The sequence below is a fragment of the Ictalurus furcatus genome, chromosome 3, assembly GCF_023375685.1.
Source record: "Ictalurus furcatus strain D&B chromosome 3, Billie_1.0, whole genome shotgun sequence".
Taxonomy (NCBI): Eukaryota; Metazoa; Chordata; class Actinopteri; order Siluriformes; family Ictaluridae; genus Ictalurus; species Ictalurus furcatus.
The window spans coordinates 10,605,861-10,622,303 of NC_071257.1; the positions used below are offsets into that span (position 1 = coordinate 10,605,861).

The 16,443-nt window shown below is 39.4% G+C and overlaps 1 protein-coding gene across 1 annotated transcript in view; it reads right to left on the bottom strand.

Moving 5' to 3' along the window:
* Positions 1 to 8,331: 8,331 nt before the first annotated feature.
* Positions 8,332 to 16,443, bottom strand: part of meis1b (Meis homeobox 1 b) — a 64,582-nt gene continuing 56,470 nt past the window's right edge. The window contains exons 10-13 of the mRNA XM_053620726.1: positions 14,383 to 14,441; positions 13,334 to 13,423; positions 12,713 to 12,806; positions 8,332 to 9,126 (exon numbers count right to left, since the gene is read on the bottom strand). Of these exons, the coding sequence (XP_053476701.1) occupies positions 12,748 to 12,806; positions 13,334 to 13,423; positions 14,383 to 14,441 (208 nt within the window). The 3' untranslated portion in view covers positions 8,332 to 9,126; positions 12,713 to 12,747. The remainder of the gene's footprint in view (positions 9,127 to 12,712; positions 12,807 to 13,333; positions 13,424 to 14,382; positions 14,442 to 16,443) is intronic.

A 16,443-nucleotide genomic window follows, 5' to 3' on the forward strand; every position in this document is an offset into this window, starting at 1 on the left:
ATGAAAAAGACATGTTAGTCTTTACATAATGCCAGATGTGGCTCTTTTATTTCGGAAGGCTACGTCATAATAATGGCCTAATATCGCATATTGCAATAAGAAGGCAGAGGTACCTGAAGCACAGGTACAGTTCACAGACTTCATGAAAAGACTTCACATGTGTTAATTGCGTCCGTTGACTGAAAGTTCGAAACAAACTTTCTGCATTTAAATAATATGCTGTAAAAAAGTATGATTTCTGCGACTATTTTGGAGCGTTTACGTTGGTAACGCTAATAAGCAACGGTAAACAACAACAAAGACACAGAAATAGATTCACTTGATTAACAAGCTTCCACTTGGGGTGTGAAACCGAAAACGCGACTCGGGAACCTGACAAGGCGAGAGCGCGTCGCCCCAACACACACATGCACACACACACACACACACACACGCACGCACGCACGCACACACACACACACAAACACACGCACACGCACGCACGCACGCTAGCGCGCGGCATGCGTCAATGTGCTTTAGCCTATAAAGTTGGCACCCTTCTCTCTGTTCTGAATCACAGTACCGACAGAAGTGACCCTGTCAGCAGTCAGGAATGTTGATATTGTCATGCAGCGAGAAAGTGAAGACCTGCGCGCTATCCACTGTTACTGGAGATATTACTATACGCTGCCAATATTTAGCCTATTCAAACTATGCACACGCAGAAGACTAACATTTTTGCCGGGTTCGAAATGGGTTATGAACGTATTGTATTTTGACTATTACTAACTCAATTAGTTAATGATCTCATTAGAAATAGCCAATTTTGCTCCGTTTGAAGCAGCCAGAATGGACGTGAGTATCTTGCAGCGATGAGAGAATTTGCAGATAAGCCAATGTCTTCGGTGGAAAATGAATCTATTATACTACAGATATATTCAGTCGCCTAAGAAAAAAACTGGGGCACTTGTACTGTATATCAGTTCTCTCTCTCTCTCTCTCTCTCTCTCTCTCTCTCTCTGAAGGTCACCTCGCTGTCTCGCGGCGGGCAAAGCAGCTTCGGGTGTCACCGTGCTGAGATCCGATTCACTCGTAGTCTTTAATGAGCACCTGCTATCCATGATAATACCAACCAAAGCCGCACTCAAGATCTCCCTCCCATTCTTTCATACGTTATACGGAATAACCCCTTACGACTATTATCTGGGGGCAAAGAAAAGCTCAACGCATAACAGGACTTCAAACGCACCCAATTTACAGGGCGTGCGTCTGTTTTGTTACTCATCCTCTCCGTGGATGCTTAGGAAATACGCACGCGCGCGCGCGCACACACACACACACACACACACACACACACACACACACACACACAAATCCTGAAATCAAGAAGTATGCAAAATCATCTTTAGACTCATTAACAGATTTTTGTATTAAAAAACAGGATAAAAAATGTATAATATATAACGTTTTATATTAAATGATAATATTCCATAATTTAAAAGGGGAATATATAGACCCAAATTATATAAAGTGGGAAGAAACCACAACAGGAGATGTTTAAACTTCTCAATTTGATTATTTTTAAGTCTCTGAGTTCTAGGTCGACATCAGAGCTTATGTTATTCACTACAAATTATCAGATAAATAAATTAGCCAATGCGCATTGAAATGAAAGGCTATTCGAGCTATTGCAAACTAAACTCGCTTGCCTACATTACATTTCGCTGTGTAGTTAGAACAGTAGGTGAAAAGGTCGTGAGTCTTTAAGGTAAATATGTGAGTTGCAAGCTGAGACAAGACAGACAGCCCGAATTCCGCGCGCATAGCAGCGCAGTGATAAACCTGTGACCCACAACCACGTGACCGCTCGTCTTTTATTTACGCTCAAGGGCTCGAGTTATAACCGAGAACCACAGAATAGAAAGAAAAAAAAAACTTATTCTGGCTACTGAATAACGATACAAGTCAACAGGTATATTCCAGAATGTGCTTTATTACATTTATATTCATGAGATGCAGGGTTAGCGTTTAATATATTTTTGTATATGCTACATCGATAGCCTATAATTTGGCCATCAATTAAATAAAGACAACTGTTATTATTTCTGAAATATTTTATTTAGGCTTGTAAATGTATGATTATATATATATATATATATATATATATATATATATATATATATATATATATATATATATATATATATATATTCTTTTTTGGGGGGAAATTGGGCCTTTACCAGTTATCATTTTCATTTGGTCCTGCTTTCCGTGCTTTGTTTAATTTTTGTAAAAATATTTCATTATGTCTATGATTACATGTAAATTGCTGATTATTTTTTAAAAACAAGAAAAATTCCATGGAAAATCCGACCCTGCCTGGACCACGTGAATTTCTACCTATGATGGTGTTTGGCCACTATAACCCACCACAACAGCTTCAATGGCATATATTTCTGCAGGTCTCTGGAACAGTACTGGAGGGATGAACGCCATTCTTTCAATAGATATTCACTCGGTGTTTTCATGACATTGGTGAAAAGTCTAAAACGTTGTAATAAATTTGTATTGATCTGCAGTAACAGGTTACAGCTACAGTTTTTTTCTTTAATTAATCACCTGTATGTGCAAACTACCAAAAGTTCAACTTCAGATAAAACCCAGTGCGAGAAGTTTAGTGATTTGTTTTCTGATTTAGAATAGCATTTACAGATGCTCTCAGCGACCTCAAAGAAAAAAGCAGGATATGCTACTTGATCAGAGAGCAAAAAGGCCAAATATTTAACCTCACCAGGGTTACTTATTACACTATGTCTGCACATAAACAGGGTTATTTCACCTAAATCTGGGTAATTTCCATATGTGATCGGACAACGTGTGTGTTCTTTCACCGACCAATTCTCTCTCTCTCTCTCTCTCTCTCTGTGTGTGTGTGTGTGTGTGTGTGTGTGTGTGTGCGTGTGTGTCGCATGTGGGTGCACACCATAAATAACTGCGCGTTAAACAAAGTTTAACAAAGTTTAAAAAATTAAACAAAGCACGGAAAGCAGGACCAAATGTAAATGATAACTAGTCAAGGCCCAATTTCCCCAAAGCACGAAAATTTAATAACTGGTAAAGAGTGTGATGCTAGCTTTACATTTTAAAGGTCTTCTTTTTTTATGCTCAAATGCTTATGAAAATACTCATCCAAGATAAGTTACAGTTTCTCTTCACTGTAATTTGTAGGCCTTGTCGAAGTCGAAATCAGACTCATATAGGCTACTACATCATTATTCTTTAATAATAAAAAAAAAAGTTTTGTCCCAAAATGTACCTATTCTTTTGAGATCTATTCTGTTGTTTGTCTATCAATAATAATTGTTTGATATGTACTATCTATTAATAAGGAAAGAAATTTAGTGATGGATAGTGAACGAATAAAATTGTATTAATCGGACAAACAGTAATGGGGCGACTCCTGACCCCCGGATGCATCGCCATGGTATCATTGATTATCAGCCTTATGAGATAATGCAATTACAAACATCAATAAGGAGCTGCGAGGAGAATCATTAAGTGGTGACAGTGATAAATGGCATCACAGAAAATTGCTCGCTCCTCTCCTCTGGGGGCTCAGTGAGCAAGGTGTATGTTCACCAAAGCTCGACACACCTGATCCAATTCCTGAAAGATGAGCTGATCGGTTGGATCGGGTGTGCCGGGCGTAGGGAAAACCACAAACTGTGGAGAACAGCTCCCCACAATAGAGGTGTATTCGACGTTAAAATTTATCCCCAAATCGCAAACTATCTTAAACAATACTCGTATTAAGGGTAATGTTTTGAAGTAATATAGAACATAATGTATTATGTTAGCATTAATGTTAAGATAGCCTACAAGGAACAGTGTTTCACAGTAATATGGGCTATATAGCCTATGTCATAGGCCTACAGGTCCTAAATGTCAAAGCATTTTCCCACTAAAATATTTTTTTTTAATGTAGGTTAATAGACCATTTCCATTAGCTCATGTAGCTATAAAGACACCCGGTGTCAACTAAAAATGAAAAGAAACAAGATCTTCTTAAAGTGTCTTCTGTACGATCATAATGGCACGTTTCATAATAACCTACCGGAAGTCATCCTGTGTCAGAGGTGGCGTACATTTATAGTTATAGCAATATTTAGTATTAAGTACGGCATTATGTGGTTTTGGACGTGGTCAATTTTGGATGCACCACTACAGATAAATGTAATAAGATTAATATTTATATACGTACATTTGGTAAACTATTAAACGATTCCTACAAATATTAAGCTTGTACGTGAGACGTTTTGACATGCTTGATTTAATCACTTAAAATGTTTTGCAACTTAAGCGACATTGTACAAACATGGTCTTTCCCCCATCATTGCTCTGCCCAATCAAACTAAACTGAATGTGTCAGAAGTTAACACAGCTGAACTTAGGTTTCACTGCTGAATTAATATCTCTACCATAGAATGCAATACTAGCCTATAGATAGCCCAAAACTTATCCCCTCATAAACACTTGCAATTAGTTTTCCCACAATTAAGGTTTCATAACCATGTTTTTGTAATTATTATATGCTAGATCTCAGGTAAATGAAAGCGCTTTTGTGACTGGTTGCAAATTTTATCAACGATGTAGTGTTAGTTTAATCAAAGTTAAACTGAGTTAGATAATAATACTAATAATAATAATAATAATAATAATAATAATAATAATAATGTATTGTAAGTAGTACTACATTGTGGGATATTGTTCAATAACCTATTAGCAAGCACTAGTTGTAGCAGTAATAGTCTAATAATATTGGAGAGTGAGCAGCAACCCGGTTCATTTAGAAAGTCTGTCTGGGACTTCGTTTGCTAGTCGTCATTTACTGACAGATTCAGAGTGTCCGCAAACACACCTAAGCTTAATTTCTATAAATCGCCTGTGTCTATCTGAGGCAGCGCTGATATTGCACGCATAGCCATAATTCATTCACGCAAGGGCTGTAAAAAGGTGAGACCACAGGTAGCCTGGTCTAACTGCATTACAAACTCATACTTTTTCTGCTTTTACTCTACCATAAAGTAGGTCCATAAATATAGGCCTACAATATTATGGGTACACTCGAATAGCGAATAATTGGGCTAAATAGAATACACTGCATTGTTTTATATTAAGGAATTTTGTTAGCAAACCTTTTTAAATTATCAAAATTCACTGCTTCTCTCTCTCTCACACTCACTCTCTCCCTCTCTCTCTCTCTCTCTCTCTCTGTGTGTGTGTGTGAGTGAGAGAGAGAGAGAGAGAGAGAGAGAGAGAGAGAGAGAGAGAAAGAGGCATTAATAATTTAGGCTAGCAAGCGCTTTCGATGCATTTATTGGGCTAAGCGTGTCTCCCTTAAGGACAGTTTTCCAGCTCCCCTAAAGAGGGCAGTCAAACATGGGATTTATCTCTCTCGTCTCCGGAGCGGCCAGTGGCGAACAGTTCAGGAATTCGGAATCGAGCAGAGTTGCTGTAATTAAAAACGCTCATTGGGTTCTGCACCATGAGCTTCTAACGAGTAAATCGCAAAACAATAAAACTCGGCAAAAGCGGTAAAAATTCAACAGTCACTCTTAGGTGTTAGCAGAGAGACAAAAGTAATTGATTTATTTATATTAGTATTGATATAGTATATGAGAGTTTGGTTTAAAAAGAACCCCTTCACCAGTTGTAGTTTACGCAGGACATTTTGTTTCTGTAACATTACACGCTGGTTTTGACCTTGTTTTGGTTTTAAACACGCGTTTATTCTGACAAACTTTATCTTGGGGAACTGAAATGTAGGCTAATATATCCCGGGGTGGGGGGGGGGGGGACAGCCGCCCTGCTAATGCCGAGTTTGAGCCGCTGTTACAGAAGCATTGAACGTGTGCAGTAAGGCGTGAGGGGGGAACTAATCTCCCTATTTAAGTGTTTGTGGCAAATTTATCTAAATGAATTTTAATGCTAAACGGGGGATTATTCCTCCTTTATACCTCCACCCAAGGGTTATCCACTGACCTCCTCGCCTCTTCACAAGTGAGTTCCAGCATATGACTTTACGCGACGCATTTGTTGTCTGTTATCCAGTGGACGATGAGGCACAGAACCGCCATTTAAGACCAGCTTATCATGGGATCGTGTCGAAAGCTGCTGGTAGGAATTATGATGAAGGCCTACATCACTTCAAAATAGACAAAAAAAATCCTACTTTAACCATAAAATGCCACGAATGCCAAGAAAGGATGTAAAATTGGCCAACTGTCGACTATCGCAGAAACAAAAACAAATATCTAGTTAGATATTAAAGGAAGAAAATATAAAACACCTAGCTAAAATGGTTAATACATATACCGATCAGCCATAACATTAAAAACCACCTGCCTAATTTTGTGTAGGTCTCCCTTGTGCCACCAAAATAGCTCTGTCCTATCAAGGCTTGGACTCTACAAGACCTCTGAAGGTGTGCTGTGGTATCTGGCACCAAGACGTGGCAGACAATCCTTGAAGTCCTGTAAGTTGCAAGGTGGGACCTCCATGGATCAGACTTGTTTATCCAGCACATCCCACAGATGCTCGATCAGTGAGATCTGTGGAATTGGGAGGCCAAGTTAACACCTTGAACTCTTTGTCATGTTCCTCAAACCATTCCTAAACAATTTTTGCAGTGTGGCAGGACGCATTATCCTGCTGAAAGAGCCCACTGTTATTAGGGAATACCATTGCCATGATGGAGTTTACTTGGTCTACAACAATATTTAGGTAGGTGGTATATACAAAGTAACATTCACATGAATGGCAGGACCCAAGGTTTCCCAGCAGCACATTGCCCAGAGCATCAGACTTCCTCTGCCAACTTGCCTTCTTCCCATAGTGCATCCTGGTGCCATTTCTTCCCCAGACAAGCAGTGCACACACACCCAGCCATCCACATGATGTAAAAGAATACGCGATTCATCAGACAAGGTCACTTTCTTCCACTGCTCCATGGTCCAGTTCTGATGCTCACATGCCCATTGTAGGTGGACAGGGCACTCTGACCGGTCTGCCTCTGCACAGCCCCATACGCAGCAAGCTGCGATGCACTGTGTGCATATCCCACCCCTTGACAGGTGCCATTGTAATGATATAATCAATGTTATTTACTTCACCTGTCAGTGGTTTTGTTATGGCTGACTGGTGTATATGCTAATAATAGGCCATATAGTCGCATAATGTATTATTGGTGATTGCTAGAGTGATTGCACCGCCTGAATTCTAAACCCTAGCTTATAGCTTACAATACTAAAATGAATAAATGTTAGCTCTGTCCATTATATGCAAAATACGTGTTATCGTTTTCACAATAATAATTTTGTCTTTTCCTGAAATCAAATATTAACAGAATAGATAATGTATACTGTATAATGATATAGGCCCAATAACCACACATGTATACAATGTTACCTACTTTCCCCACGTCTTTGTACAGAATTTTCTTTTTATTAATTTACAATTTACACAATGCAATACTCCAAACCTGGGACAGGAAAATTAAACTGCTGTCCCAATCAAAAGTATGATACTATAACTAATGGAGTTTCACTGACACACACACACACACACACATACATGAACGCACGCACGCACGAATGCACGCATGCACACAGTAAATTCAAATATTTAAAGGAATTTTCCAGTGTTGTTCAACTTAATCTCTAAATCCAATTATAATGGAAGGCTAAGGGCAGTTGTTGGGGCAGTCAGACATTTACACATTCATATCATAATATGAATTCTTTAGTCAAAAATATTTGTAAATTTAGCTTAAAACATTATAATTTGCAGAAATTAAGCTGTTTTTTTAATCAAATGGAAGAATTTGTGTTTAACATTGTAGTCAATGTAGCTCAAAGTACAGAAGTGTCTCAATCAGTTGACTTGATTGCATATGGATATTACAAAAGTATAAATGATCAGAATAGCTTTTTACTCTGTTGCTAAGTCTTTCTGTAATGTTTATCATGACATATGCATATCCATATCCATAAGATCACTACTTCCACTATAAGTGAATTTCAAGTCAATAGGTTTAAATTTTTTTTTGCACAGGAAAATGTGTCAACAGTTTTGACTGTGGCAATCGTGCATATGTTACAGATTTGGTAGATAAAGTTTAGTCTTGAAAACATTGGAGTATTCCTTCAAGATAATTGAGTTTGATTCTGTGCATCGTCAGGATTTTTGATTATGCTTCAATTTAAGGGGACTTTTTTCAGAGTCTAGCTCTGTCTAAATAAAGCCACCCTCTCTCAGCAGAAGAAAAGCGCCTGGTAAATAATCAATGCAACCAATTATTTACCGATTTATTCACATACTTATTTCTTTTTAAACGCAGGTGATTTAAGGAGGAGATCAAAAGTCTATGTAGATGACACACACATAGTGTGAAAGAAAAAGTTCACATCCTTTTTTTTTTTTTATAAAAATTATTTAGAAACAACATAATATGCAGAACATTACTACTGAATTTACAATACTTAATTCCCAGTTCTTGCAGGTGTCCAAATTTAATTTTACAACAGTATACATAAACTTCTCCTCCCTCTCCCTTAGGAGCTGATATAGCAATAATTTCAAACTTTCTCTTTGTCTCAGTTTGATTCTTTGCAAAAGGGCACATGTGTCCCATGGTGTGCAGATGCTGGCACCTTTCTCATGTCTTGTCTGCACCTAAGAAGGAACTCTTCAGTTTATGCAGCAAGCCAGCAAGTAATATTTGCTGGGTGAACCCCATAAGCAAACCAATCGCAGGTCCCTGTCCTGATCACAGCTGTTTTTGAGGATCCTTTTTTGTAGCAACTTTTTGTAACTACTGGGCATGGATGTCCAAGACTTTTGCGCCCATGGTGGGGTCTCCTAGGGGAAACATAGAGGGGCCTGAGGCTGACATGGGCATGGCAGGGTGGGCTGGTCCTCCATACATCAACATCGCTGAGTGCTGGGGATGTCCAGGAATGTAGGAACACATCGGAGGCCCAGGCCGCAGCTGGTGGGGGAGCTGTGGGCCGCCTTAGGTAGGCTGGCACATGCCCATGGCCATCAGACTGCTGCAAGGCAGGTAGTCCCCTGGCATGCCCTGCAATCCTGTGGGGGGAAGCACATAATAACTGCTTAGCAAAACTCAGTTTCAAATATGCAGCACTCTAGCATACCATCATATTTCCACATTTACAACAAACATAAAAGTCTTCAAAATAATGACAAAGTCATTATACCATTTTAGCTAAGTAGCTGTCTAACAACACAAGCTATAATAATTAGCCCTAACAATAAAATTATTCTCTATATTTTGGTATCTCAGTAATGGATTCATTATTCATTATTCATCATAAGAATAGTGTTGTGGAAAATGTTATCTTCAGACACAAATGAGGACAGTAGAATGAAAGAGTTCATGCAGTTGGTGTGCATCTGTCTCCAGGGACTAGCTCACTGGACATAGCACATCACTGAGGGAGCTGTCCCAAGCACAATATTCATCCAGCCTGGGCACAATCACATTAATACAGGTCTAGTGAACTAGAAAGCTGCCAAAAGGATGACATGTATGATCTTGTGTTCATGTTACAGAAGAATACATGGGCTAAGTTCACATAGACTTCCTGTGGGATAGACTTGCATATCAAGTGCCTTCATGTTACATGAATTTTATTTGAATATCGATTGAAAGGCTCAAGGTATCATATATTTCCGCAGGAATATGCATCAGTGAGAGCATTTTATGAACAGTGTGGCACATTACTGTTATTATTTAGAATTAATGTAAATAATTCCTGAGACTACTGAGCATGTGAGCAGAGAAAAAAAAAAAAACAGGTTCCTCAGGGTACATGGTACACTTAGCTTCACTGAAACATAAAGTTTTGTTTTAAGTGGAAGAGTTCATAGCACTGACAAACTAAAATATGACATGCACCACTTCCACTTATCTCTCTTTAAACATAATAAGCAAAGGTCTGTGGTTCAGTCTGAAGCACCCTTTGAGAAATACCACCATTGTGCTCAAATTAAAGAGGAAAATGAAAATTGACACTTGAGAGGATTTACCTGGATGTGTGCTAGTGTGCCACTAGCATAAAAGGCCACTGGCCTCTTAGCAGCTCTGCAAAACCCACAGGAGCTTGCTGATCATTTCATTAACCAGCACTGCTCACTTAACAGCTTTTGGATGACCACGTGTTTGCCCTGATTTCTAAATGTGTATTTTAGGCAGTGCTATTTCTGCTTATAGGAATGACCTGAGCTATTTTGGGGTAATCAGTCATATTTTATTCCAATGTTCAAACACGTAACTTTGATAAAATACATTGTGGATGGAGCACTTCCAGGCTCAAGCGCTACAAAGAATCATACATCACTTTTTTTTTTCACGCCTTAATAAGCCAGTCAATACATTAAGTGGCTTACTGTTGCATTTTCTGGACTACAACAGGGCTGAATCAACAGAGGATTTTGTGACCATTTACGAAACAAACCCCCAAAGACCATGTTTTTGTGAAATGAAAGTTCAGACTAGTGAAAGGGATTTTGACCTTGTAGAAGGTTAAAACTTCTTCTTAATAATTGGGAGAAAAGAAATTGCAGACAAAAGGATTTCCTGCAGAGACAAACTTTTTGCAGAAGTTCATAAAGCATACCAGCAGCATTTGGGCTTGAAAACTGTAAGGGACGCTCAACATTTTTGTCTATCTAGCCATAAATAATGCTTTCATTGATCATTTGAAATATAATATCCAAATTTGGGAGACACACAGTCGTGAAAATATCTATCTAAATATCTAAATTTGGGAAAACTAGAAATAATTATGGTGAAGGATAACAAAAGTAGGTTTATGGGGGAATGGGCGTAAAACAGAATCCCCCCCACCCCCACCCCCCCGGCCCTTCTGCTTCAATACACAGGATCTAAACTGACAGGTGCATTGTTTCCAAGATCCATAATCTCTATAATCGACATGGGTAGAAAGAATAATGGTCTCGCTAAGATGGGTTAATTGGCTTTGGTTTTAAGTAATGTTGCAGTGTGACTGCTAGGAACACCTTAATTTCAGGTCTTGGGACTCCCTGGCAAATAACTACTTAATCTTGCCTTAAGGAAAAATCCCCAACTAATGAAAATTGCTTATAAAATATAATGAACCCTTCGTCTCTTAATCAAATAAGATAACGTTTTTTTCTGCAATAACCTATTAATTTAATTGGTCATGAAGTATAAAACACATCACTTACATTTAATTGACCTAGAAACTAAAGTAACAATATTTAAATTAGATAACCTAGGAAATTTCAGTGATGAAGCCATAAAGACCAGCCAATCTCAACCATAGCGACACATTTCTGTCACGCTCTGGTTTCTCTCTCTCTCTCTCTCTCTCTCTCACACACTCTCTCTCACTCACCTTCTCTCCCTTTAACCTATCCATCTAAGATTCCACACATGGCCCAATTATAGAATTCAGCAAGCAAATTGAAGCTGTCTTCTGGGAACTATGGCAGCTGCTGAAATGCCAGAATTTGGATTTGAGTATACACTCTCCCTGTTTAGACACACATACTCTCTCTCTCTCTCTCTCTCACACACACACAAACACACACACACACACACATACATACACACACACAGATAACAAGCCAAGATGGATGGGAAGTTTTAAATAGCAAGGGTTGCATTATCATAATGTTTCTCTTGGTTCAGAACAGTACAGTCTAAGAAGTAGGATTTGTTATTTCTTTTATTTTATTTATTTGTTTATTTTATTTATTTATTTATTTATTTACAACAGAAGCATTCTGTGAATGGCTGCATTAATGGTCTCTATTTTTGCATACTGAACAAGTCAAATCCATTTGTCACAGTGCTTGTGATGGCATATTTAATTTGGATATAGTCAATTAGGCCAGGATAAGCTGCATACCCTGCTGAGCACACCTCCATTTTGCACTCCTTCACTTCCTCTCCCTTTGCCATAAGTAATCCTATTAGGGCAGCCAGACAGGAAAATGGTAGACCAGGTCAGGATTGATGGAAACACCTCCACCTTAAAAAAAGTCTCACACTAAGAACAGATTCTTAATTTTGAAAAGCCTTGTTTTGGGGTTTGACCAAGGGGCACAAGAGTATCTTGAGTAACTGTAGGCGTACCAGTTAGGGTATTAATGGAACTTATACGTCAGCTACACAGAGACAGATTTATGGCAAGTTGGGATGTGCACATTTTTCTTGCTGCACTGTTGCTGCCTGCCTACATTTTGTCAATCAGGCTGTTACTATGGTAACATCCTGCTAGCACCCAGTACCCCCACCAATCCAAAACCTCAACCTCAATCCCCAATCCTCAACCCTCTCCTACACTCTGTTTCCTACCCTTTGCCCTTAGACACTCATTTTTCCCTCCAATGTGATTCTATGCACCATTTAGTCATGTGACCAAGAAAATATGCAGGAGTGATAGACAAGAAAGCCCACAGTTATACCACATCTGGTCTTAAAATCACCATATGATTTTTTTTTTAAGAACAACAGAAATATTTGTATCATTAGTAATGAAGCTAGTTAGTGATGCTTTTTCTCCCGTTTGATAAAATGATACATGAACCACCAATACAAAATGAAATAACTGAGAATACTTAGAGCTCTGGAAAGAGATTAAGGCCATGTTTTTTTACTTACTTCCCCCACTGCTTTGCGATTGGTTAACTTGAAGGTTACATGTAATGCCACTGTCCCTCCATGCCCATATTCATGCCCATCCCACTCATAGGCCCTAGAAGGAGAAAAAACAATAGTAGAAGAAAGCCAGATTCTTATTAAGAAAATAAGAATAAGGTTAAGAGAGCTAGCAGGATACCAATCAAGATAATGCCACATGTGTGGAAAGGAGGATGAAGTAACAATCCACAAATAAAATAAGCAAACAAAGGTAAACTGCAAGATTAATGGCTGAGTTGGGAAGCAGTCTAGCTTTGGGCAAATCCTACAGCCTTAAATGTACTAGTAAGAGTGAAAAGAAGGAGAGGGTGGTTAACCAGAAATGGTTATCTTGAACATGGGAGAATTCAGAGTGGATGAAATTTTGGAAAAAGAGAATAAGACAAATAAGAATGTAGTATCTGATCATCAGGGTTTAGCATTGAAAAAAACAAGTAGGATAAGATTGAGAGAACAAGAGAAAGGTGCTTAACAATGGGCTACACCTGTGCTACTGTGAGAGGCTAAAAAATGGCTGTACTAAAGCGAATCAGTGGGAAGGTGGGAAATGGCAGGCAAGAGCAAGACACGCCAAGGTCTTACCAGGTGGTCTGATTCCCATGTGCTGCTGGCCGTCCATCACAAAGCCTCCCATGGGCTGACCATCTGGGTTGTAGGGGGCTCCCTGACTTACTGTGGGAGAACGGGGGAGGGCACAGGACAGTGGTCAATTAGTGCTTTTAATTAAGTTTCCATTGCTGAGAATACATCATCTGCTAACAGAGACACAGGTTAATGGTCCTTAGCCCAGTTTTACTTCCTCACTGTCTTATATGATTATGTGTCATGCATACGTATCAAATCAGACTTAAATAGTAAAATAAGGACAGATGACATTTAGTACCTCTTTAGCATTTTGAAGCAAATAAAAATCTAAATTCAGCTCAATGATGAAAAAAGACTAATGATCAGGCTTTTCAATTATTCCTTAAAATGCTAGAGAAAACTGGAAGGCTCCTTTTCTTTTAGCTGTGAGATATGATGGTATATGCTGTCTGGAGGGGAATGTGAGAAGGGAGTCTTTTCATCGAAAACAACAGCTCAACTCAGTGAATGCCTTTGAACTTTCTTGAGTCCCCTAATGCAACTCTGCCCTCTGAACCCCATTACAGCTCATAAACTTTAAAGCAGTCCACAACAAACCATGCACCAGGGAAACTGGTCATTGTATAGAGGAATAAGGATAAGCTGAGAGGCCAAACAAGTTCACAATAAAAAATATATTTATATAATTCTCCTCATATAATTTCACATGTTTAAATTTTTTATTTGTTAGATTTTATTCTGTTTGACTCAAACCAGTTTTTGATTGCACAAGAGCCATGGTATGTTAGAATCTGACATCAGCCAATGTTACAGTTTTAAAACTTTAATCGATAATGTCTATTTACTTTGCTTCTTTTTTAAGGATAGTATAGGGGCCCTGAGTCAGCGTGATTAGTTCTGTGGGTTAATTGAATGGATTTTAGTGGTCAAGCACTCCTGACATCCAGGCCGGGTGGTGTATTTACCGAGAGGCAAGCCTCTTGGTGCATGGCTGGAGGAGGACTTTCGCCTACATGACTTGAACACAGTTACTAGAGGAGACTTGCCTGCTCGGTTGGACTGGTCGATCATTGGCTGGACTATTCTCCTTCGTGCATTAATAAACCTGGAAAAGAAAAAATAATAAAATAGCTCAGGGTTCATTTTCTTGCAGAAGGAATAGCATCAGTGCTACAGTGCAAAGTGTGCAGTGGGATCAGCAAATTTAGTTTGTGCCCATGATGCCTACAAACATACTGTCAGAGTCCCAGCCTAAAACAGACTAGACCTTCCCAGGCAACTAATCGGAGAGGTAAGAAGGAGGGATTATTTTCCTTTTCCCTTAAGACTTCAAGTGGGAGGGGAGGGAGTGTCACAGTGAAATCACCAGCAACATAGAAATGTATACTAAACTCACAAAGCTTAACAGCTTGTACAAACTTGCATGGCTTCAACATACACCACCTCAAGCAAATACAGCTAAGCCAACAAATGGCACTTTGCTGTTTCTCTCTGCATGCTTGAGAGACATGTCATAGTGTTTTTAGTCCCCATTTCTGTTAATGTGTTCCACCTTATAGTAGAAGTGGTTCATACATTGAGGTCATAGTTTTGGCAAGTGTCACGGGAGTAAATATATAAGTGTGGGTGAAAATGTCCTGGTGCAATAATGTCAAGCGCAGGCATAAATGTCAAAGAACAATCATAGTAGAAAATGATTGTACATGTTGGTTTATTTAAGGGTATTTGGAGTGTAAACCTAAACCTAAACCTTCTCTGCTGACCCTGTGACCTCAGTGACCTCTGTGAGAGCAAGCTCAGGGATTCTGACTTGATTTATGTCCCCCTGCTGTTGCCACAGTTGGACACTTCCATTTTATCCTTTGAGGGGGGAATTAGTAGACTTTAAAGGAAACAATAGCCAGTCCACTCTTATCAGGAGATTGAAGAGTACAGGGAAAGGGGGGAGAAGAAAGAGCAAAAAGAATTTACAGACAAAAAGCAAAAGACAAAAAGCCACTTATAAGGCATGTGTCATCTGCTAATATCCCTTAATTAGAAAATTTTTAGTTTTTAAAATCATGCTCTAGCGTCCACGACGTATGGTCTTATTTTTACAGTTATTACCAGTATCACTCTCCCAGATCAAACTGCACCTTACAGCCTATGAAAAACAGAACAGGAAAGGAATGTAGCAACATGGCAATACACCATCAAATGAGGGAACGTCTGGAGTTTTATCACCAACAATGTAGGGAGCAAGGGGAGTCTTGGCCTAGGCATTCCATTTATTGCCTTCTCTGCTCTGCCTCAATCTCTGGCTCCAGGGTCAGATGCAGGTCACTCTTGGCTATTTGTCTTTCATGCTTTTCTTGTCTCTCCCACTCTCATTTAATTTTCTCCCTCACTCTTTATTTTTTCCTCAAACTGAGGAAACAACTTGACTTAAGTTGTTAATTTTTCTCACCATATCTAGGGCCAGATGCACCAGAAGACTGGAACAAAGGACAAGTGCTACACAATACCAGGCAGGAGAGGGAGGGAGGAGGGAGGGGCAGAGAAAGAGATAGAGCAAGATATTGATGGCAGGAATGAGTAGGGAGGGATGGGGGAGCTGTAGGAGCTGTTAGGAAAAAGAATGAATGGACATGCTTTGCCCTGTGTGCCAAGCAGGCAGTTAAAGAAGTTGTTGAAAAGGGGGCTAAGAGTGAGAAAGAGAAAGCCAGTGCAGTGGGCCTTGGCTAAAGCCAGCTTTGCCTTGATTATGAGTAAAAAGTTCACCTCTGCTCAAACCAGCCACACTACAGCACTGCATTCACAGCTTGTTCAGTTTCAACTTCCCATCATCAAACAATGAAAGCAGCTATTCAACCCAGCCAGGGACAATGGGGGCCTATTTTGGAGCAAAACACCACCAGTGGTACCTCTGAAGTTTCTCCCCATCACCACTGGTCCCACGTCTCCAAAAGTGTGTTTGTTCATACTTTTTTGAAGTCTCTTCCACAGGGAGAGTGGAACTGATTGCTGTCTCGTCTGCAGGGGCCCTTATAATATCCCATTCTCATTACAAACGCCCAGGTGTAGCCCAATCGGCACGTGAAATGGCCAATTAAAAGCAAGAAATTGTC